General features: G+C 38.6%; 1 protein-coding gene across 4 annotated transcripts in view; it reads right to left on the bottom strand.

Moving 5' to 3' along the window:
* Nucleotides 1-15,613, bottom strand: part of LOC127450730 (liprin-alpha-3-like) — a 53,314-nt gene extending 37,701 nt beyond the window's left edge. For 3 of the 4 annotated variants that reach the window (XM_051715042.1, XM_051715044.1, XM_051715046.1), the window contains exons 1-2: nucleotides 15,450-15,613; nucleotides 11,368-12,626 (exon numbers count right to left, since the gene is read on the bottom strand). In XM_051715042.1, coding sequence (XP_051571002.1) covers nucleotides 11,368-11,703 — 336 coding nt within the window. In that variant the 5' untranslated portion in view covers nucleotides 11,704-12,626; nucleotides 15,450-15,613. Of the gene's footprint in view, nucleotides 1-11,367; nucleotides 12,627-12,759; nucleotides 12,855-15,449 lie in introns of all 4 variants that reach the window. The other variant, XM_051715043.1, reaches the window with a different exon arrangement.
* Nucleotides 15,614-25,201: the final 9,588 nt, after the last annotated feature.

The following is a 25,201-nucleotide window of genomic DNA, read 5'->3' as shown; positions in this document are numbered from 1 at the left end:
TAATCTCATTAAAACAGCTGCTCTAATGATGGCCAGGGTGTAAAAAAAAAAAAAAAAAAACTACAAAATAGCAAGTAAAGTATTTTATCCCGATATTAAGTCTTGTTTTGCCTACACTCTGTTGCCAGTAGAAATTGTGACTCTTTAAGGGTGTTCACATCTTTTCTCTTTGTAAGAACCAAACTCAGACCTCTATTAGTTGACCCAAAAGTGAACTGAGTGGAAAATAATTCAATTCTCTTTGCATTCACTTTGTACCAAAATCTTAAAAATGGACTAAGATGATTTAATTTGTTTGGAGCATTCACTTAAAGGTGCTGATAGCAATTTTAGAAGTTCTAGAACTTCCATGAGTCTGAGCCATTGAATTAGACACGCCCTCTCTTTCCAAACCTCCACCCTCCAGTTGTAATGAAGAGCAACAATGCGACTTCTCAGGGTCGTCAAAAACAACAGTAGTACAATAGCGCCCTCAACTGACAACTGTTTTTAACTGAATTTAAATATGGTCTTAAACTTGAATGATCAGCTTCAACTATTACACTATGAGAATGTACAAAATGAGTGACAGAATTTTTTTTTTGGAAAAGCACTTATAAAAGCACATAAACATGTTCTGTTTGGCTGATCAAAGAATGTGACAGTGGCTTGTGGTGACATTTTTGATTGCTGTTTACACAGTCTAGTGCTGTCACAGAGACCAGTGTGATATCTCAGGACACTTATTTCAGTTATATCTTTCAGGGAGCACTATCACACATCCATACACTCAACACCATCATGCATCTACACATCATCACACTAACACACATAGACATACTCAACACCATTACACAAAGACCATCACACATCCACACACTATTGCATATGCACACTCGCAACACCATCACATATCAACACACCATCACATAAACACTATCACACATCCACACACGCAACCCTATCACATACCATCCATACACTAAACACCATCACACAAACTCTATCACACATCCACACACTTAAAACATAACATAAACATACACTCACACAAACACTCAAATCTCAAATCTACAAACTCAACAGGGCTGTCAATTGGGCAGAGAAACTAAATTCAAATTTTTACCTTAAATCGAATTAAATTCTAATTTTAAAGTCAGCTGATTTTTTTTATTGACATTATTTCCTTAGTCCACAAGAGGGTGCATTGAATACATATAACCATACAGCACCATGTTATATTATTGCAAAGAACATTCCTGGCTGTTAAAAAACATTTCTTTTTTTTTTCGTCAGGGGCTGTTCAAACAGACGGAACACAACAGAAAGGAACAAAATGCGAGGATCTCGAGACACACATTTCCAACTTGAACTCCTTTACAGACAAACCCATTGCTTAATCTGAGAAATGCTGATAAGAGTGCAAGACACAACGGCCAAAGACCACCACCTACTGTAAGGGGCTGTTCACACCGAACGCTTTTGTAACCATCCAGTTTACCAATTGTTTTTCAATGTAAACGCGCTAGATGAACATCTTTGTTCGCTTTGTTTTTGTTTATTCAGCGTCTCATGCCGGAGCACTGTTTTTGGATGCCGTGTCAAGTTAAAAAGAACATTAAAACACATCTCGAGACACCTGTTTTCTGTTAAACTGTATTTTGGTGTGCTTCATCTAGCCTTTTTTAGCACAAGAATGTGATCGGTCTGAAGTCATCGGCAGTGCTTGGCACACATCCAAAATTCGAATATGCAGTTTTATCATTCAAATGTGCATATCTCACAAACACTATCACACATCCACACACTCAACACCATCACACAAACACTATCAAACACCCACAAACTCAACACCATCACACATCGACACCATCCAACAAACACTATCACACATCCACAAACTCAACACCATCACGCATCCACACATCTCACAAACACTATCACACATCCACAAACTCAACACCATAACAAATCCACACACAATCACACACTATCACACATCCACAAACTCAACACCATCACACATTTAAACACCATCACACAAACACTATCACACATCCACAAACTCAACACCATCACACATTTAAACACCATCACACAAACATTATCACATATCCACAAACTCAACACCATCACACATTTAAACACCATCACATATTTAAACACCATCACACAAACACTATCACACATCCACACACTCAAGACATCACACAAACCCTATCAAACACCCACAAACTCAACACCATCACACATTTAAACACCATCACACAAACACTATCAAACCTCCACAGACTCAACACCATCACACATCCATAACATCTCACAAACACTATCACACATCCACAAACTCAACACAATCACACATCTACACACCATCTCACAAACACTATTACACATTCACAAACTCAACACCATCACACATCCACACAATCTCACAAACACTATCACACATCCACAAATTCAACACCACCACACCCCCACCCCTTCACAATCACACCACGCTATAGGTGCTGAATGAGATCCTAGTGAGCTTAAGGGAGGCTTGAGAAACGCTGCCTCCCACTGAAACTTTATCCACTGGGTGTCGTGTTTGACAGAGTGATTGCTGAAAGATGTTAAACACATTGTTTGAGTTCACATTTCATAATATTTTATTTGATTTATTTATGTAATATTGTTTATTTTGCTCACCCGAATTTTTGAGGACACATTGCCTCCTTTGCCTACTCTGAGAAATCGCCACTGATAGTCAAATCAGTAAGACAAACATCATCAAAACAATCACTCACAAGAATAGTAAAACATGCAATCAACTCTTACACATTTAGTCCACACTATGCAAAAAAAGTCAAAAAAAATTCTTTACAAAAGAGCCAGCATATGAGTGTTCCAAAGGCACCCATGCACACACACACATATACATAGAAACTAGGGATGTGCGGAATGACTACTTAACCAATAACAGTTATATTTAAAATGTAACATTAACATTATAGTAATGTAAGCGCATCCTTTAAAAAAACAAATATATATATATATATATATATATATATATATATATATATATATAAAGCCAAACGTAAATGTGTAAAAAATTGTTGAACAGATTAATGGGGAAAAATACTAACCAACTAGTAATTCCAGTGTCAATTAACAGCATCAGAACCGTTTAGTCGACTAGTAGACTAGTCTTGCACATAACTAATAGAGATCATTACATAAAATACAGTTTAACCTAGCTGTGGTGTTGAGGACAGATGCTGGTCAGATGATTCAAATTTACAACAATTCAGTTAGCATCAACAACACAACAACTGAACCACACAGTAATGAAACCATAATGATAATAAGAGAACAGAAAATTTGGAGAGAATGGATGACATGATCTACATTGGCAATCTTCTGCAATTACAAGAAACCTTTCAATGACACCAAGTGTTACTGTCAATGGCAAATAAACACAACACAACTGTAATGGTAAGGCTGGTTTCAGAATCTGAGTTTGTGTGAATGTGAAATGGAATGCAAATTTGTTTTCTTTATTGCTTCTGTGTGAACAGATGACAAAGTCCACATTCTGAACACTCCAGTGAGCAACTCTTGGGTGCAAGGTCTTGATAGCACCATGCTGTGTAGGATGACATATGGCCTCACATGCCTTTCACTGCGTGCCTAAAGTCACACCATCTTTTTCTATCTGCCTACATGTGGTTGAACCTACTCATCAAAAATCACGCATGACACACCTTCCCTCTGTGATGTACAGTGTCACCATGCAGAACGTACTTGTGTATTATGCTTTGTGTGTTCATTTGCTGAAACGCACAGCAGATGTATGGGATCAAAATCCCGGCAAAAGTATTGAGGTCACGGATCCAAAAATAATACACGTGAATCAAAATAATAAGCGTGAAACAAAAAATAATAAGTGCAGATAAAAAATAATAAGCGCAAAAATAAATAAAAAGCGCAGATCAAAATAATAAACGCAGATAAACAATAGAGAAATTTAAGCAAAGTCATCAGAATTGCAAACAAAATCATGGTTTCCTTGGTTATATTACTGTTTTTTGTGCTCTCTGACAATTTTGCTCATATTTTTTTGTACGTTTACGCTGTATTTTTCTTTGCTTTTGTTTCCAAGTTCTGCGCTTGGTTTTCCAAAACTTGTGAGTAGAGTTTCATGTAAATCAGGGGGCATTTTGCGTCCCTATTGGTCCACTAGTTCTTGATCGACAGCTCCTCCTCTAGCCAATCATTCGAAGAGGGGAGGTGACGTCACTCCAATGCAACTCCAATAGCTGCTCAATATTATATTAAACATTTCCATAACATAGAGTATACAACTTTAGTAACATTTGAATCAAATGACTTACAGGCATACAACCAACTCCAAAGTGTGCATGTAGGTGTCAGCAATAATGCACGCCTTTTAAAAATGTCCAATTATATGTAAGCATTTCTATATTCATCAGTATTGTAAAATGCCTTGGTGTCGGGATCTGGATTTTATTTCATGGAAAAGCAGATCAAGATGGGATCTGAACTCGCGACTACATTGGTACAGCTAGTAAAAACATGCATCAAACATCCATGCCAACCCAGCCTTGTTTTTTTTTTTTTTTTTTTTTAGATATGCAGTCAATAACCTACAAACAATGAAGTCTTAAATAATGCCTAAACTAAAGACACTGCTAACTAAATTCAGCTGACTCGATATGTGTTAATGGGCTATGATAATGGCCTACTCGGACAACACATTGTTTCCTAGAGCTGGAGGAAAATAAAAACAGACACAAGCAGCGTATCTATCAACCACAAATAATATAATATTGAGCAGCAGCCGTCAGAGTTGCATTGGAGTGACGTCACCTCCACTCTTCGAATGATTGGCTAAAGGAGGAGCTGTCGATCAAGAACTAGTGGACCAATAGGGACGCAAAACGCCCCCTGATTTACATGAAACTCTACTCACAAGTTTTGGAAAACCAAGCGCAGAACTTGGAAACAAAAGCAAAGAAAAATACAGCGTAAACATACAAAAAAAATGAAAATATCAGCAAAATTGTCAGAGAGCACAAAAAACAATAATATAACCAAGGAAAACTTTTGTTTGCAATTCTGATGACTTTGCTTTAATTTTTCTGTTGTTTTTTTGTTTTTGTTTTTTTGCAGCAAATTTTAAATGTGTTTATATATTTTTGATTCGTGCTTGTTATTTTTTGATCTGCGCTTATTATTTTGATCTGGGCTTTTTATTTATTTTTTTGCTTATTTTTTTATCTGCACTTATTATTTTTTGATTCATGCTTATTATTTTGATTCACGCTTATTATTTTTGGATCCGTGACTGCAATAGTTTTAGCGGGATTTTGATCCCATACAGATGCTTCTTTTTGCAATTAGATGATATTGAAATGTGCTTGTGAGATGATATGGCAAACGTTCGGAACCCGACCTTATGAAAATTCATACATAATTTACGAGTTGGCTATTTCGTATGGTCTCGCACAATGTTGTTAGCATAAACTCGTACGACTTCATCACGTGCAAATTCCCGGATGTCTAATGCTGAAGTAAGCGTGAGTTCCGTTAAGGACATGCTTATTAATATTAAAATGATTAGCCCTTACCCAATCCCCTTATCTAAACTTAACCATTCAGTAGAGTGTGTAAACATGATAGAAAGCTGTTGCTTCTGCAAGTAATTGTCACGTATAAGATGGAAACGATGTCCAGCAACGTCACTGGCTGTAGTGAAAGTTGTACGAATTCATATGGGTGCAGTCATACAACATCATACGAATTAGCCAAATTTAGAAAAGTTGTACGAATCCTGCCGATTTCGCTGTGAGAGTGTGTTGGATGAACCATCAATAACTTAAAGGATAGTTCACCCAAATATGAAAATTTTTGTCATAATTTACTCACCCCCATGTTGCTTCAAACCCATCTGGCAAAAAATGAGATGTTAGGCAGAGTGTTAGGGACTGATAGCTTCAGTCGCTATTCACTTTCATTACATCCAGTCAAAAGAAAGTGAATGGTGACTGAGAGTGAACATTCTGCTTAAGATCTCCTATTGTGTTCCATGGAAGATTTTTGGGTGAATTATCCCTTTAAGAGTGGATCCAATCATGGTTCCATTCCTGTCAATGGCACTTTAGACAACGAAAGGAGATCTGAATCTGAGCCAACTCTTACTAAGCAATCACACTCCCTCTGCAATGCAAACACTTCTACAAATCAAATGGCCTTTACCAAGCAAAGCACAATTCTAGACCAATAACGATGCATGTACCTTCTTAACTCTTTATCAACCAATCATGTTTCCTTAATTATGAATGTGTTTGGTGGTGGGTTATGTCTCCAGCTGGAAGTTGTCACAGTCATATCCCACCTATATCCTAAGCTGCCTCTCTTTCAATGAACACCCATATATAGTGGAAATATGCAGGAGAAATACGGAAGAGAGGAAAGGGGAGTGGATGGACTAAGCTTAGGAGTGGTATAGTGGTACACAGATGGTAACTCAGTGGGCCCATAGGATTTTGGCATTCTGGAACTGTACCTTGCTGAGATTGGACTAGAATTATGTTTGGCACAAGTATGCGAAACACAACTGCGTGATAATGTCCTGCTTTATTTCTTTCTCTCATTCAAGTTCCTGCTATTGTTCGACTTACACAAGGGGCTTTAACAATGGGTTTACACCCATTTTTTACAGCTTGCGCCTTGTCTCCTTCTTGAAATAATCTCTCTCATTCTCTATCTGTTTTTCTCTCATAAGTCCTATGCTGGTGGGATGCACTGACTGAACCTGCTTAATGTTTCACACCTCTGAATCACTGTCTGCTTATTTCATAGAGTGTTTGCATCTGTGTGTGTATTTGGATGTGTAAGTGTGATATTTGATCTCCTCCTCTCTCTGGTGCTATGGCCCTTAAATATCCAGTCAATCTCCCAGAAAATGGGTCTCTCTAATACCTGTTATTTCACGGCCAACGTTTGTGGCATTTGGTTCCAAAATGTTTCCAGTGTTACAGACATCTATAATTGGCATACAAAAATGTGGACAGAATAGTATCAAAATGAATCTGTTTACAAATTATGATTTACAGATGGGTAACCTAATTCACATTCATAAAATTCGATTTGCAATTGCATAACCAAATTAATATTCACACACTAAGATTCACAAATGCAAAACACAATTCATAAATACCCAAGTGTTAAATATGTGCTTGCAAATCGCCAGACATTTGTGGATCACCTTGAATTTGTGTGTGGATGTCTTGAGATTTTTGGGATTCACAAATACATTTTTCTGAAAGTTCATTCTTTTGAGCCAATGAGATGAGACATTTTAAATCCAGCCAATCTTAGTACTGTTAGATTCAATTTCATGAGTAGTATGTTGCATCTCTTCTGCACAATGTATCTTGACTTTTCTATTCTCAAGCTTAAAGGGATAGTTCACCCAAAAATGAAAATTCTCTCATCATTTACTCACCCACATGGTATCCAAAGTGTGTCTGACTTTCTTTCTTCACCATAACACATTTGAAGATAATTAGAAAAATATTTTAGCTCAGAAGGTCCTTAAAATGCAAGTGGATGGTGATCAGACTTTTGAAGCTCCAAAAAGAACAAATAGTCAGCATAAATGCCATCCATACGACTCCACTGGTTCAATTAACGTCTTCTAAAGTGACACGATCGCTTTTGGTGCGAAAAAGATCAATATTTAAGTACCTTTGTTCAATCTAAATAATCACTTCCGGTCAGCAGCGGTATGCGCATGTGACGCACGTGCGACACACCCGGAAGAGCAGCGCTGTTTACATATGAGTATGAGGAACAGTCTCTGTTAGTTTTTCACAATGGTGCGTTTGTGTGCTTATCCTGGATGTCTCAACCGAGAGAAAAACTTGAAATTACGTTCATAACATGGCAACGTGAATACGTCACACGAGAGACCACGTGAGCTCCGCCCTCTCGTGAAGCTTACCAGAACCGATGGATTATAGTTAAAAAGTACTTCAATACTGATAGTTTTTCGCATGGATTGTATCGCTTTAGAAGACATTAATTTAACCGTTGGAGTCGTATCGATGACATTTATGCTGACTGTCTGTGATATTTTGAGCTTCAAAGTTCTGATCACCATCCATTTGTATTTTAAGGACCTACTGAGCTGAGATATTTTTATTTAAATGTGTTCTGGTGAAGAAAGAAAGTCATACACACCTGCAATATCATGATGGTGAGTAAATGATAAGAGAATTTTCATTTTTGGGTAAACTATCCCTTTAACAAATGAACAGCCTGAATACAAAGAGGATAAACTAGTTGTTTTAATAATAAGTACCAATATCTCAATAAAAGAACAGAGTAGACAGCAGCCACATAAAATTATATCCTTTATATATACAGGAGTGTCTGGTTTCCATTAAAATGCTGAGAAATATGGAAATGCAGTCAGTAGAGAACCAAAGAATAACCAATGAATAGAAAGAATGAGAGAATAAGAGAAAGGATGTACAGGTGGGTTTGTGGAGACCTTTTTTCTTGTTTTCCAAATATCTCAGTTCAAAATGGCCTAGAAAACACATTGCCTACACAACTTATTTTAATGCACATAACCAACAGGTTACCTAGTCCATTTTCAATATAAAAATGCCAGAACAAAGCTAACATAAGGTTGAAATATTAAGATATCAAGCAACCTGGCTCTAAAGTAAGAAACCTGTCACCATCATCGGGCAAAATGCCTAATTGTCTGCCAAAATTGATTTTAATCTATTGTTCTATTTCCTTCATTCGTCTTCAGTTTTACACTACTTTGATCGCATCAGGTACACACTACAGGTAAACACAAAAGGTCGTCACTCCTCTTCTGAGTGCTTAATCCCATTCTGTTCACACACACACACACACACACTCTATACACTGCGCACTATACACTATGCTCAGCGATCTAGTGTATGAATTTTTAAAGGGTAGTATTGTCCTAATTGGAACACTAACGATTTTTTACTACACGGAGGCATTTGCCGTTTTTCTTTTGAAGTAAGCGACAGTTTCAAACACATGTGATATGTTGCCGCTAGTTTTAGCATATTAGCCAACCTCAGTCCAACACTTATATCTTATATAATGTACATATTCACACAGAATGGGGTGATGGTAAAGCGTTCAGCTCACATTTGCAAGGTACTGTCTTACAGCCCTTACAAAAAATAACTGCAGTACAAGTGTGGTAATTTGGACGCAGCATTACTGCAGTTTCCTATACTGCAGTACAATTGTGGTACTTTGGACAATGTATTATTGTAATTTTCTTTTCTGCAGTACAAGTGTGTTAATTTTGATGCAGTATCATATAATTATTTTTTTTCAAGGAAAGTTAGACCACTTAGTGACCATCTTTGAACGTGCAGCTCCCATCTACTTCAGTGGGGAAACACTGAAATCTCCAAGACAGTTGGTCAATATTACAATCAAGACAATGTATCAAATCAGCAGTATAATCTGACAACAGTAGTATCATTAATTGTGTTTATTTTGCTCGGATCACACTAAAAAATGCTATTTTTCAGGCAGGTTCGGCTTACGACAAACACTGATTGACAGGTGATCTCTCTATCCAAAAGCTTATTTGCTCTTTTACGTGTGAGGCAGGACTTCCTTTTCAATATCCATTGGCTGTTAGGTTTTCTAGTTTCTCCTATTTATTTAAATAGAAGTGCTCTGTCACTGCTAAATAGTCTCTGGTACTGCAGTAATACTGCATCCAAATTACCACACTTGTACTGCAGTTATTTTCTGTAAGGGAAAAGTTTCAGTAGTTGTCACATTCATCATTAATTACAATTGTTATGTCCCTGTTAAAAAGACCAGCTTAAACAGCATGCAATTACCATGCTGGTCTAAGTTGGTTAATGCTGGTTAGTGCTGGTTTGGTGCTGGTCAAACTGATTGACCAGCACAGCCATGCTTTTCACCAGCAAAACTTGGCTGATAAGTTGGTTGACCAGTTTAGTCTTTCAGGTGAAGCTGGTTAAGCTAACTAAGAAGCCTGGTGGGGACGCCAGCATCCCATGTACACAAAACACAACATAACCTGGTGACCAACAATGCTGGTCTTTTCAGCAGGTTGGCCAGGAAACCCAGCACACTCCATTATTTCGGTTGTAGAAGTACATCATCCGGGTACTAGTACACTTTTTCTTGATCCATTTTCAGTGTGAACATCTTATTCCCACTTACACTACAAAATGGCACTGAACAGTGCAGATTTGGGATGCAGCTATATGTAGTTATTTACAAGAGTAAAGACTGCTTTTTGCAAACAAAAAGCAACAAGGACCTTTATGGTATAGCCTGCTCATTGGGCCCAGGAGAGAGGAGGCGGTGGCTCACCTATAAAACTTTTGTCCTGTGCCCGGTGAATTTAGCCACATCCCTGCATGAGTATTATATTTATTTTTGTTCCTGTGTAATTATTAAATTTCAACGTGACACAACACCTTTTCCATCAAAGACACTTTGCATAGAAGAGACTTAACATGACACTATGGTTAAAAAGATGCACGTAGATGTTGAGAATAGACTGGATTTATAACGTCTCATCTAATTGGCTAAAGAGGACGTACTAAAAATAATAATTAATCAATCAAAACATCAACACACAAATCCAAGCAGACCCACAAATGTGTTACAATTTGCAAATTATATGCAACCTTATACTCCACTCTGGCAATTCATCCTTCCTGGAGTCAAGGTTCATCTCAAATCCCTGTTTTCCCATGTAAACTATTTAGTCCAAGACGTTCTTACAACATGCTACTCCAAACCTAAGATGTAAAAGGAAGAGTTCACCAAAAAATGAAAATTCTGTCATAATTTCTTCACCCTTGTGTCTTTCTAAACCTTTTACAAACACAATAGCAGATATGTATGGTAAATATAGTATGCCCAGGCTGCTAATTTCCATAAAATGAAAGTGAAAGGTGACCACGGCTGTCAAGCGTGGTTTTCAAGGCAAAACTTTTTCAGTAAATGTCTACTTTAATTTCAGCCTGTTAAGTTAACATATGGCTTCAGAAGACTTTGTTTACGAGTCAAAAGGACCACTTTTATGGTCCTTTTTGCAGCTTTACCACTGGTTCCCATACTATATTTTACTGAACATCTCATTTGGTGTTCCACAGAATAAATATAATAATTAGAGCTTAGAACAACACTATCCCTTTAAGACTTAAAATGACAAGTGCACAACATATCACATTCTATTAAACCTTATGTTGTCTTTTCTAATCCAATACATATTCTGCATATAATAACACACATAACTTTCCTCACACATAAGGCCCAGATGCATACCTGTGGCAGTGCGATGGAGAGTTGCCTCTGCAGTGAGTCCTTCTCATGACCCAGCTCTCGCAGACGTAGCTGTGCTGTGCCGAGACTGTCCTGGGTCTCTCTGAGACTCTCCAGCAGCCGCTCTCTCTCCGTCAGCATGTTCACCATTAGAGACTCCAGATTTCCAGTGCTCCCCCCTTCATCTCCACCACGGGCCTCCCGGCCCCCATAGCCACCACCCATGCCCCCTGAGCCGCCCCCCATACCCCCACCTCCTCCGGCGGCAGGGGATGACGGGCCTCCTCCTCCACCTCCCCGCCCGTCCTCCGAGATGGTGGGCATCACCTCACACATCATCTTGAGGCCGTGGAGTGTGTGAACAGATGCGAGAGTTTGTTATCTGATAGCGAGAGGGAGGTTAAGGGGTGAGTTTGTGTATGTGTGGTCCCTACAAGAGGTATTTGTGAGAATCACAGTGCGGGACTGCTTATGTGTTGGATCCGGTGGTGTTTGCGTGCCTAAGGGTGTATGGCAGACAGAAAAACAACTTGTTCATATGAGGGTGTTTATATGAGCATTTGCTAAGTGTAGGATCGCGTAGCATCTGATGGTGTGTGATAATAGTGTGTGGTCTGTGGTAAGAACGTGTGCCGTAACAGTCTGTAATGTGTGTGTGGGAATGTGTGTGGTATGCAGAGGGAGTTTGCTGTCTCTTTAGTGCTGTGTTGATTATTGCAGATGTGTTTTCTTACGTGTATGCTCAGTTTGTGGCGCTCATTTCATTTCTCAGTGATTGGTGTGTATGTGTTTTGCGAGTGTGCATGCGCGAATGGTGTACTTTTCTGTGTCTTTTCACCCTCTATTCAATCTTATCTGCTTTCTTCTACAGCTTGGTGGAATATCCTAATTGCTGTGCTCTTCTTCAAAGGTAGACACGTACTGCCAGTTTATCCGAATTTTCTCTAATTTTCTTCTTTGCGAGTTAATTATCCACAGCTTTTTCCTTATTATTCCTCAGTGTTCAGGTAGATCATGAGTTGTGTTGCTATTTCCTGAATGGCTTCAAGTCTCCTGATTGGCCCTTGTATGTGCTGTTCAAAATCCTTGGCTTGGGTGCATTTGTGTGGAGCAGCAGGGTGTGGTCTCAGGTGGGATAAAAGTGGCAGGAAAAATTGGGAGGGGGAAGCAGTTGGGTTACAGGGACTGGATTGGGTAAAAGGAAGGGTGGGCATGGAGGAAAGTCTTCTACCCACTGGGTTCGAACTTCACGTAAAGGAGAGCTGAAGAGGGAGGCAAAGGAGAGTGATATTAGCACAAATAATCAAAGCTGGGTAAGTAATAAAGAAATTAAGATTGACATTTATATATATATATATATATATATATATACATACACAAATATATATACTATACCAGATGCTGTGGATTCAAAGTCTCCAAGTACATCAAAAGCAATGCAGGGTTCCCAGACCTTTTGACCCAATGACTTTTCCAGTCATTCAAGATTACTGGAAAAGGTTTTAAAAAAAGCAATTTCTAATCATTGAGATATTTTGGAGCTGAGCATAACTAAAAAAAATATATAGGTTCAATATGCATTTGCATAACTTTTTAAACTTGTATTAATTCCCATGACATTACAGGCCTTGAAATCACAATTGTAATATTCCTTCATATTACCAGTTTTTTCATGACCATGGGAACCCTGCCAATGCTCTGACAATAAATTAAGAAAAAAATAAAACAAACTCTGATTTCGATTTAATTTCACAGGTTTACAACTGTGCTTTTTATTGGTAATATCATGACAATATATACAGCTAAACCAAAATAAGAGAGAAAACAGGGTGAAAAAAAAAGACAAATACAAAAGCAATACTTGACAAAGTGGCTTTGGATAGTAATCGCTTTTGCCATTATTAATATGGCATGCTTTTAATGCAGTCGTTTACTGCATTAAATGTTGCAATACAAGTTGTCAAGAAGCCTTGGGAGGTATAAGTGGGGCAGCATCTGTTCTGTTGGGTAACTATCAGCTGTCATGTAGATTTTCATTTTTATTTATTGAAATACATCACAATCATGAACACCTGATAAAAGGATGTGAGTGGAAAAGATAAATGTTTGAAAGTGATACTATGTTTGAATCCTGACAATGAAAGACATTGTCATTGAATGATAGGTTGGTATAATTCAATTCTTCACATTAGAGTCAGCAATAGACCGCGGCAGACCATCAAACTAAAAGAAAATGCCCATCAGGGTGATGACAATTCTCTCATCATTTACTCACCCTCATGCCATCCCAGATGTGTATGACTTTCATTCTTCTGCTTAACACAAAGATTTTCATAAGAATATTTCAACTCTGTTGGTCCTCACAATGCAAGTGAATGGGTACCACAATTTTGAAGCTCCAAAAGCATATAAAGGCAGCATAAAAGATCCATAAATCCATATGACTCCAGTGGTTAAATCCATGTCTTCTGAAGATATATGATAAGTGTGAAGGAGAAACAGATCAATATTTAAGTCATTTTTTCACTATCAGACTGCACTTTCACTTTCACATTCTTCTTCGTTTGCTTTTGGCGATTCACATTCTTCATGCATATTGCCACCTACTGGACAGAGAGGAGAATATATAGTATAAAAGGACTTAAATACTGATCTGTTTCTCCTCCACACGTATCATATATCTTCAGAAGACATGGATTAAACCACTGGAGTCCTATGGATTACTTTTATGCTGCATTTATATGCTTTTTAGAGCTTTAAAACTGTGGTAGCCATTCACCTGCATTGTATTGACCAACAGAGCTGAGATATTCTTCTAGAAATCTTTGTGTTTGTCAAATCACGTTTTAAAGTACATAGTGTTTAAAGCACAGAATTTCTGATCTTTGCGCGTATCTGAAGCTGAGACAAAAGTTAGTGAGACCTTTCTGTTTTAGTTTCAGTAATATTTAAAGATTTACTCTGTAAATGTCAAAGATGTAACATTTTAACGTGTATTTTAAAGTGTATTCTGAAATTTCATCAAAGTTAGGCCTCATATGTATACAGAGGTCTGTGCTAAGTACAAGACTGTATCTGGGAATAGCTGGAAAGAGCATCCTGTTCCTGTGGATGTCGACACAGAGGAACTGGGAAGAATCAATAGCGCTGAGACACAGGCAGTGATTCTTGAATAGGCCACAAATCCTGCTAAATACACTCTGTCTTGAATGTTAACGACGTCGAGGCGAATGAGCACAATGTTTCAACAGGAAAGCCTCATCTCAGCGACTGTCATGCAGAACATTCAAATCATCAACCGATTTCATTTGTTTTGTCTGTCTGTCTGTCTGTCCGTCCGTCCGTCTCTCTGCCTCCCTCCCTCTCTGTCTCCGACATACACACGCCTATTTCAAATCCTCTCCGATGCAGACACCCAGTGGGAGAAAAGTGAGAAGCTTTCCAAATTCAACATCTCAGCGCTGTTATTTTGCGTATTTGTTAGGCTCTGTAGAAGCTATTAGTCCTAAGGCTAATGGATGCGCGTGATGCACGGAAATGAACGATCATATAGCCGGGGCAGTGCTTTTTTTGTGTCCATGGACATTGTCGAAACGCACGGATATCATTTAAAGGGAACCAGTGCGTGATCATTACATTTGGGAGTGTATGGAGTGATGTTGATCTATAGTAACCTTTAATAACATGAATGCTGGTTTGATGTGAATAATACAGTCGTCATAACGAAATAAGCACCGAAATGTCAATCCTAATGTCAATTGGTGTAAGCCTGGATGTATGTGTTGACGTATTCCTCTGCCGCTCACTCCACCATAATAAATGTGCCGTCTCTCTTCTGCAGACTGGACATGCCGTCGAAATGAAATGATCACATTTTAAGAGCTCCGGATGAATAACGCGTCGTGTCATTTATTTTATTCTCTTATTTGCATCCATCCTTTCCCTTTCGCCTCGCCCCCTCCTCCTAAGTCCTTTCATCCCCCTCCTCGTCTCCACAGCTGGGCGATTTCACACACACAAACATGCATATAGAACAAAATACATGCGATGCTGATTATATGCACGCCGGCTTTGCCGCCGCTCACCGTTGTCATCGTTGGGATTAAACGCTAGACATCATCATCAGCATCATTTCATTCCCGTCGACCCCATCGGAGCGCAGCGCTTTCGGGTGCCGATTTCGCTGTTCAAGCCCAGTTATCAGCCTCCCCCTTCCCTCCTCCTCACACATGTAACGACGGGACCGAGCGAGCAAACGTTACACCTAACCATAATCAACCCCAGTCTCTCTCTCTCTCTCTCTCTCTCTCTCTCTCTCTCTCTCTCTTTCTCTCTTTCACCCCTCTCTCTCTCTCTCTCTCTCTCTCTCTCTCTATGGATGTAACGGCTCTTAAAGAAACATCCACGCCGTTTTTTCCGGCAAGCGCCCGCCCCTGCGCGCTCGCGCCTGCTTTACCACCACCACAGGGATCGCAAGCATGAGCTGTTGCTAGGGCTACAGTAACTGAGCGATATAATGTATGTAATGGACACAACACCCTTCTTCACATACGAGTATAAACGCCGTATATCGGTTAGCGGTCCAAATGGTGCGCGCTGGGTACCAGTCGGTCCACTCGCGCGCTCTCTGTCGCCACATCCACTCCCTCTACCGGTAACATGCGGTATTGCGCCCCGAAATGACGCAATCAATCCGCACATCTAGCGCACTTTTTCGAGAAATTATTATCATATAATAAAACATATTTTTTTTCAGTGTTTCATTGTATAATTACTCAAGAGCAGATTTTATGTAGACAAAGAAAACGAATTACACTTATGATTTTTTGTGCATATTATTCCTTGTAAAGACCGTCCACTAGTCTGATCAATTAATAATATTTCAGTAAGACGCCAATGGTACCGTGAATCATTCTTTCTCCTAATAGCTAATTAAATAATTAAACTAATACATTTTCAAATTCAACACAAAAGTCTCACCAGGTAAAACGTAGAGAATATTGAACGCGTGACGGTTGTTTTTTGAGCTCGTCTGCGCTTTTTCCATTGTTTTGACATGTAAACATGCACTAGAGGAACGTCTTTGGTCCTAAAGCCGCGTCCAGCTGTTTCCTTAAAGGAATATCGCGGGTTCAATACAAGTTATGCTCAATCGACAGCATTTGTGGCATAATGTTGATTACCAAATAATTTCGACTCGTCCCTTTATTTCTTAAAAAAAATCTGAGTTACAGTGAGACACTTACAATGGAAGTCAATGGGGCCAATTGATAAACGTTAAAATACTCACTGTTTTAAAAGTATTGCCACAAGACATAAACAGTATGCATGTTAACATGATTTTAGTGTGATAAAATCACATTTGTTGCCATGACAACCTAAAGCGGTAAACCCTGAAACCTTAAAAACCACCAAAACCACGAATTAAACAATAATTCAGCTCAAATAATACAAATGTTTTAACAGAAGAATTAATGTAAGTACTTTTGTAACATTCTAAGCTTTACATTTCTGCATTTAAATTCTCCAAAAATTGGCCCAAGTCACTTAAATTGTAAGTGCCTCACTGTAACCTCGATTTTTCTTTTTTTTTTTTTAAGCAAATGACGAACGGGTCGAAACTACTTTTTGTGGTAATCAACTTTATCCCACAAATGTTGTCGGTTGAGCTAAACTTGAACTCGGCATACTCGTTTAAGCGTCTTGCGCAGGAGCGTCGCGTTTTTTAGACGCCACGCCAACTAGCACGTCTTGAGACACCTGCGTTTTATTCCATTCGTTGCGTTGCGTCTAGTTTGTTTTTAGCGCAAGGACGCGTTCCTGAGAGTATTTGGGTTTTCTATAAAAATGCTAATCTTATGCATATATTTTACTTCCAGCTCAGAGAAGTGGCCTCTGGGCTCTTTATATACAACCCCCTTCAAATGCAAATGATCATAATAAGAAGCGAACCGTCTGACGTAGTGGGAGCGCTTGCGGAAAACCAAATTACCCGCGACCCGTCTTCAGCTGAGAATCTTCTCTTTCAGTGGTGGGGGCCACAGACACAGATGTTACGGCCAAACCAATAAAAAATAGACACCAGTAGACACTCCTCCACCAATACGACGGACGTCGAGGTGGGCACTGATAAGGGCCAATAAAACGGGGGAAGAATAAGGTGGAGCTAGGAGAAGTTTTCCCGAAAGGGATGACGTAATGTGTTTTAAGAGGATGATGTCATCGTTGTGCACAAGGAGAGGATTTAAAGACACAGCTGCGCTGTGGTACGACTGACAACTGGTGCAAGTGATGCACAAGAACAAAGTGGGCGTTGCCAGGTCTCTATCAGTCGGTGTCAGGCAAATTTAAATAATATTTTATGAGAAATCGCAGTTCTCACTTTGAAAAGCACACATCAACTCCTTGATGTTTTTACATCCAGGCTAAGATTGCCAACATGCAGCTGTGACATGTCTGTCCTGTCCTTAAATGTATCACACAGTGGTCTTTAGGCATTGCAATCTATATATGACTTACATAGCTTGTAGTTTTAGCAGCTCTTTCCATGCACAGCCGGTCACCATAGCAACAGAGCCGCATTAGAGCCTTCCAAACCAGTGAGCATTCAGGAAAGAAGAGAAGGGGAGGAAGCTGCTGAGGAAGACTGGGATACAACCAACCCTGTGCTTAGGTATCAGGTTCAAGATAAGGTCAGTGGTCAGTTTATGCTTTACTCAAGCACCCTAGTTCCAAAACATTGCACGTTTACAAGTCTATATATATATATATATATATATATATATATATATATATATATATATATATATATATATATATATATATATATATAAAATCTGTTATTATTGACTATTCTGTTGAGAGAAAAAAAACACAAAATTAGCCAGAATGTTAGGGACTGACAACCTCAGTCAATGTTCACTTTCATTGCATCTTTTGGTAACACTTTACGTGAATGCTGAATGGACAATAAAAGGGTTCAATAATCAGATAAACAGATGCATTTTAAATTGTGCACATATGTGGTGATAACAACATGCATAAAAGGATGACTTTCATGCTATACCTGCCAAATAGTGAACCATTTTACCTCACATGTTATAAATGCTTAATAACACTTATTCAACATTAGTAACCTATGAAAATGTTTACTTAATGTAAAGTGGACAGATGAGAAGCATTTAGTTTCCAACATTAGAAAACTGTACATAGTTCTAGGCTTTATTATATGATATATGCTGTGAATGAGCATGAAGACCTAAAACATTATTATTATTATTATTATTATTATTTTTTTGCAGAAGACTTTAAAGAAATTAGGGCTAGGTAAGCTGAGATACCAGTCACATTAGCACCATTATTTTGACATCAATGTGACAAGGGAAGTGACGACACAAGTGAGTCAAGACATTACAGAAATGAGTATAAACACAAAGCAGATTGTGTAGCAAAATGACACACTGAAAAAAGGAAAGCAGCTCTATTGAAAATACTAAACAGTATGCTTAAAAACAACAACACATTTATGTTAAAGATGAGAACATAATTATATTGCGTAAAGTACAAGCGATACTCAGCACAGTCATCAAAAAGTGATATGATCACATTGCTATGAAATGTTTAACTGGATTCTGACTTCTAACGGATGGTGTTCACTCAATGTGATTTTTACTGCTTGCTCAATTCATTTAATTAAAATGAGCTAATGCAACGCAATTCTTAAGCATTTAGTCTCACCTTAATTGTGTATAAAACATGTACGTTTACTTAATCCAATTTATTTGGGACTATGTGTATAATGTTTGTTGCTTCAATGTATTGCTGAAACCAGGCAGGGGATTTCCAGTTCCCATCATGCTTTGCATGGAACAGGATTGGAAGAATCCATTTTTAGATGAAATGTTATTTTAATGTATTTCTAAGTAAAATGAAACAAGTAGGAGACTTGGTAGTGTTTACTATTCTGTCATGTTAAGATTTAGAGGGGTTTCTGTCATGTTGATGGTGTTTTTGAAGATTGCCATTATGGGGAAGAGTGGATCTAATTGTTAGGTCGAGGATGGGTACATTTCAACAGAAATATTAGTGTGTATTGCTTTTCTCAGAAAGTAATTACTGAGGGATCTTAAGCATAATGATTGATTGGGAATCTATAAGCGCTCAGCAGCACCATTCTTATAATACAGTACAAAAAGCTACATACTGTATAATATGCTGTATTTTTTGTTAGCTAGCAACAAGCTGCAAGGTTCTGTATAGTAATTTGAACAGATCAATTTTAAGTTAGGTTAACTCAAATCATTTGGGTTTTTTGCTACATAAAATATTTGTGTAGAACCTACATTTTAATTTCATATCAAGGAAATAAATTTTTATTGTGTGGAACCAATGTCCACAATTTAATTAAGTTATACCAACATATTTTTTTTTCAGTGTATCATCTCTGCTTTTCATTTCGCTTTGATAGTCTATTTTTGCTACATTGGGACACAAATCATGAATTAGTGCATTTTATGTTTGTTAATTAAAAGAAGCATGAAGAAAAAGTGTATTTATTAAGCATTTAAAACATGTAAGTTAAAATACTTACTATTTTGCAAGTATTGGATGAACACACGTTGCTATAACTCCATGCAAATGATTTAAATGCATTGGTAACTTACTTATTAGTCATTACTGAACCCCTTTATTAACACTTTACAAAGGCAACATTAATGTAAAGTGTTACCCATCTTTTTCCATACAATGAAAGAGAACGGCAACTGAGGCTGTCATTCCACCTTGCATTTCCTTTTGTGTTCCTTGGAAAAAATGACATTGTATGGGCTTGGAACAACATGACGGTAAGTAGGCTAAAAGAAAGATTTGTCACTTTTGCGTGAACTGTCCCTTTAACAATGTAATCCTATCTATTAGAATTTTTGGATGTTATATTGGTAATTTGTAGAATCTGATGCCCTTCGAAGGAATATTTAATCAAAATCTTTATGTCCTATAAATGACTCTAGAGACAACAATCACAGTTGGAGATTGTCATTTGTCCCTGTGTAATCATCACAGTTAGTTTTTGTGTGTGGCATTGCCAAAAGTGCAGGACAGTTTGGCTCTTTGTCACACGCAATATCAAAGTGATGACCCAAAATCACCTAAGCATTATCTGAAAGTACATCAGGCCCAATGTCTTATGCCCAGGCGGCAGTCCATTGTCTGATTTTTTACCGGTGTCTGACTTTGTGCAAAAGGACAGAGAGTAATTACTGTGCATAATGGTGCAGAAGCAGCAGGAACTGCTCATACTGTATGTGGATATCATGAAATGCCTTTTTGGAATGATGGTGTATGTGAGAAAGGTTAGGTGCAAGCTTCAAAAATCAGATAAAGCCAAGAGGAAATGAATGAAAAATGGCCCAAAATTGTTTATTATTTAGATAAAGCCTATTTCAAAATAGTATCACTAAAATTCCAAAGTCTGGTCAGTTTAAATGGCCGTGGGAGCGCGGCACAGAGGTGAAAATAAAGTAGGTTTGGCACAGAGCTAGTTTTGCAGTGTGAAGTTTTGTGAGTTCTTAGCGGCCTCTTCTGTTCATCAAGGTTATTGCAAGATGGCCCAGATAGACCCACAGGAGGTGCTGTAGTAGTGTTGAATAATAGTGCTCTGTGTTGAATGCTTAGTTGTCTCTTATCATCACTAAGGCCTCACAGTCTGAGTCAAGGACAGGGAGAGGGAAAGATTAAGCATAGAGACAGGAAAAATGATAGAGAGTGTATAAAGTACTGTGTGAGAGAAAGAGTTGTGCGTACAGACTATTTAAAAAAACCTGAATGTCTAAAAAAGGGATTTGCCATTGTCAAATTATTGTGATCTTTTTCATCATCCTAAGAAGAGCCGCATAAATCTGCCTTAGATATACTGCTCTTCTACTGAAACTATAGCACTAGAATCCAGGAGATTAAAAAACATGTCACCCTTCAACTTCACAATAAACCAGTGACGGCGGTCATGCAGATAGAGAGGGCGTGAGATCAAGGAAACTGAGAAATCACTAGCAGTGACTGTAATGTGACTCTTTGTGTATGTACACACTGTTAACAAGAGTGAGAGTGAAAAACAGGATGTGGATACCAGACAGTCGATGCTCCAGAGACACAGTAAAATACCTACTGACTTCATCAGGGTTAGTATCAAAAAGAATATGAAAGGTGGATGATATAGCAGCACATAGCCCACTCGCTGATGCTAATGAATCGAACAGAAGCCCTCTTTCACACTATCTAAACCAAGTACTCGGCAGACTCTTCCCACAGCCTCTGAGTCATCTTTCTCTGCTCTTTATTTTATTCCTCTTGTCTTTTACAGACTACAGTACTCATCAAATAATTATTTCCTCTGTTTGCTGGTAAAGAGTTTCTGTTATTGTGAGAAAACATTTTTCTTTTGGGAGAAAGTCAGCTTATACTAACTGTGGGAAAACACATACCTGTATTTCAGTTGTTTTTCTTGTTAACGCTTACATATTGGTAAACCATTGCATGAATAAAGTCACCACTTTTTTTAATACATAAAAACGTACCATATTTACTTTCCAACTACTCATTCCTGGTCTTTCTGTAAATAATTAATATATGCATGTTATTAAATAAGGGGGAAAAAAAATCATATTTATTCTGATTGGTCAGTGGCACCATCTAGCAGTCTGATATCTCTGAGTAACAAATGCACATCACTACAGACACACACACACACACACACACACACACACACACACACACACACATCTCTCTCTCTCTCTCTCTCTCTCTCTCTCTCTCTCTCTGAGCACTTTGAACACTATACTAATACTAGTCAGGATCTCACTTTGCTCTCAAAACAGCCTAAATTCTTCATGTCATGGATTACACAAGATGTTGGAAACATTTCTTTGAGATTCTGGTCCATGTTGACATGATAGCATCACACAATTTCTGCAGATTTGTCAGCTGCACATCCATGCTATGAATCTCCCATTCTACCACATCCCAAAGGTGCTCTATTGGATTCAGATCCGGTGACTGGGAAAGCCACTGAAGAACAATGAACTCATCATCATGTTCATGAAACCAGTTTGAGACGACTTGTTCTTTGTGATATGGTGCATAATCATGCACATGATCGGTAACAATACTCAGACAGGCTGTGGCATTCAAGTTTTGACTGATTGGTATTAAAAGGCCCAGAGTGTAGCAAGAAAATATTCTGCACACCATTACAACACCACCACCAGTCAGGACTGTTGACACAAGGCAGGTTGGGTCCATTGATTCATGCTTTTGGCACCAAATTCTGACCCTACCATCTGTGTGCCTGAGCAGAAATTGAGATTCATCAGACAAGGCTACTTTTTTCCAGTCTACAGCTGTCAAGTTGTGATGAGCCTGTGCCCACTGCAGCCTCAGTTTTCTGTTCTTGGCTGACATCAGTGGAACCCAACGTGGTCTTCTGCTGTTGTAGCTCATTTGCCTCAAGGTTGGACGTGTTGTGTATTTTGAGATGCTATTCTGCTCACTACAGTTATACAGAGTGGTTATCTGAGTTACCGTAGCCTTTCTGTCAGCTCGAACCAGTCTGGCCATTCTCTGTTGACTTCTCTCATCAAGGTATTTCTGTTGGCAGATCTGCACATTCACTTGATGTTTTTTGTTTGTGGCAACATTCTGCGTAAACTTTAGAGAATGTTGTGTATGAAAATTCCAGGAGATCAGCAGTTACAGAAATACTCAAACCAGCCTGTCTGGCACCAACAATCATGCCACAGTCAAAATCACTGGGAATTTTTAAAAATGTGAAAATGTGCATTTTTTACCCCATTCTGATGGTTGATGTGAACATTAACTAAAGCTCCTGACCTGTATCTGTATGATTTTATGCATTGCACTGCTGCACAATTGGCTGATTAGATAATCGCATGGATAAGGTGTACATATACAGTTGTGCTCAAAAGTTTGCATACCCTGGCAGAAATTGTGAAATTTTGGCACTGATTTTAAAATATGACTGATCATGCAAAAAAACTGTCTTTATTTAAGGATAGTGATCATATGAAGCCATTTATTATCACATAGTTGTTTGGCTCCTTTTTAAATAATAATGATAACAGAAATCACCCAAATGGCCCTGATCAAAAGTTTACATACCCTTGAATGTTTGGCCTTGCTACAGACACGCAAGGTGACACACACAGGTTTAAATGGCAATTAAAGGTCAATTTCCCACACCTGTGTCTTTTTAAATTGCAATTAGTGTCTGTGTATAAAGAGGCAATGAGTTTGTTAGCTCTCACGTGGATGCACTGAGCAGGCTAGATACTGAGCCATGGGGAGCAAAAAAGAACTGTCAATAGACCTGCATAACAAGGTAATGGAACTTTATAAAGATAGAAAAGGATATAAAAAGATATCCAAAGCCTTGAAAATGCCAGTCAGTACTGTTCAATCACTTAAGAAGTGGAAAATTCAGGGATCTCTTGATACCAAGCCAAGGTCAGGTAGACCAAGAAAGATTTCAGCCACAACTGCCAGAAGAATTGTTCGGGATACAAAGAAAAACCTACAGGTAACCTCAGGAGAAATACAGGCTGCTCTGGAAAAAGACAGTGTGGTTGTTTCAAGGAGCACAATACGACGAAACTTGAACAAAAATGAGCTGCATGGCCGAGTTGCCAGAAAGAAGCCTTTACTGCGCCAATGACACAAAAATGCTCAGTTACAATATGCCCGACAACACCTTGACACGCCTCACAGCTTCTGGCACACTGTAATTTGGAGTGATGAGACCAAAATAGAGCTTTATGGTCACAACCATAAGCTCTATGTTTGGAGAGGGGTCAACAAGGCCTATTAGTGAAAAGAATACTATCCCCACTGTGAAGCATGGTGGTGGCTCACTGATGTTTTGGGGGTGTGTGAGCTCTAAAGGCACGGGGAATCTTGTGAAAATTGATGGCAAATGAATGCAGCATGTTATAAGAAAATACTGGCAGACAGTTTGCATTCTTCTGGATGAAAGCTGCGCATGGGACGCTCTTGGACTTTCCAGCACGACAATGACCCTAAGCACAAGGCCAAGTTGACCCTCCAGTGGTTAAAGCAGAAAAAGGTGAAGGTTCTGGAGTGGCCATCAGTCTCCTGACCTCAGTATCATCGAGCCACTCAGGGGAGATTTCAAACATGCGGTTCATGCAAGACGACCAAATACTTTGCATGACCTGGAGGCATTTTGCCAAGATGAATGTGCAGCTATACCACCTGTAAGAATCTGGGGCCACTTTATAATAGACAACTATTATAAAAGACTGCACGCTGTCATTGATGCTAAAGGGGGTAATACACAGTATTAAGAACTAAGGGTATGCAGACTTTTGAACAGGGGTCATTTCATTTTTTTCTTTGTTGCCATGTTTTGTTTTATGATTGTGCCATTCTGTTATAACCTACAGCTGAATATGAATCCCATAAGAAATAAAAGAAATGTGTTTTGCCTGCTCACTCATGTTTTCTTTAAAACTGGTACATATATTACCAATTCTCCAAGGGTGTGGAAACTTTTGAGCACAACTGTATGTCAATGTGACTGTGGTGATGTGGCTTTGGCCAAGCGACGTCTTTGGAGAGTGAGGCCAGGAGAAAGAGAACGGTAAGAATTGACACCTGTAGGAAATTATCTATAACAGCTGTTTTGTGTTTCAGTGAGAGCTGAAAGGGGATAAAAAGGGTGGACTCTGCTGTGTGCATCTCTCTCTCTTCCAGCAGTCTGGACACCCTTTTTATCCACCTCTCACTGAAACACAAAACAGCTGTTAGA

Source organism: Myxocyprinus asiaticus, chromosome 13 (genome assembly GCF_019703515.2).
Source record: "Myxocyprinus asiaticus isolate MX2 ecotype Aquarium Trade chromosome 13, UBuf_Myxa_2, whole genome shotgun sequence".
Taxonomy (NCBI): Eukaryota; Metazoa; Chordata; class Actinopteri; order Cypriniformes; family Catostomidae; genus Myxocyprinus; species Myxocyprinus asiaticus.
This window is presented reverse-complemented; position numbering and strand designations above follow the sequence as displayed.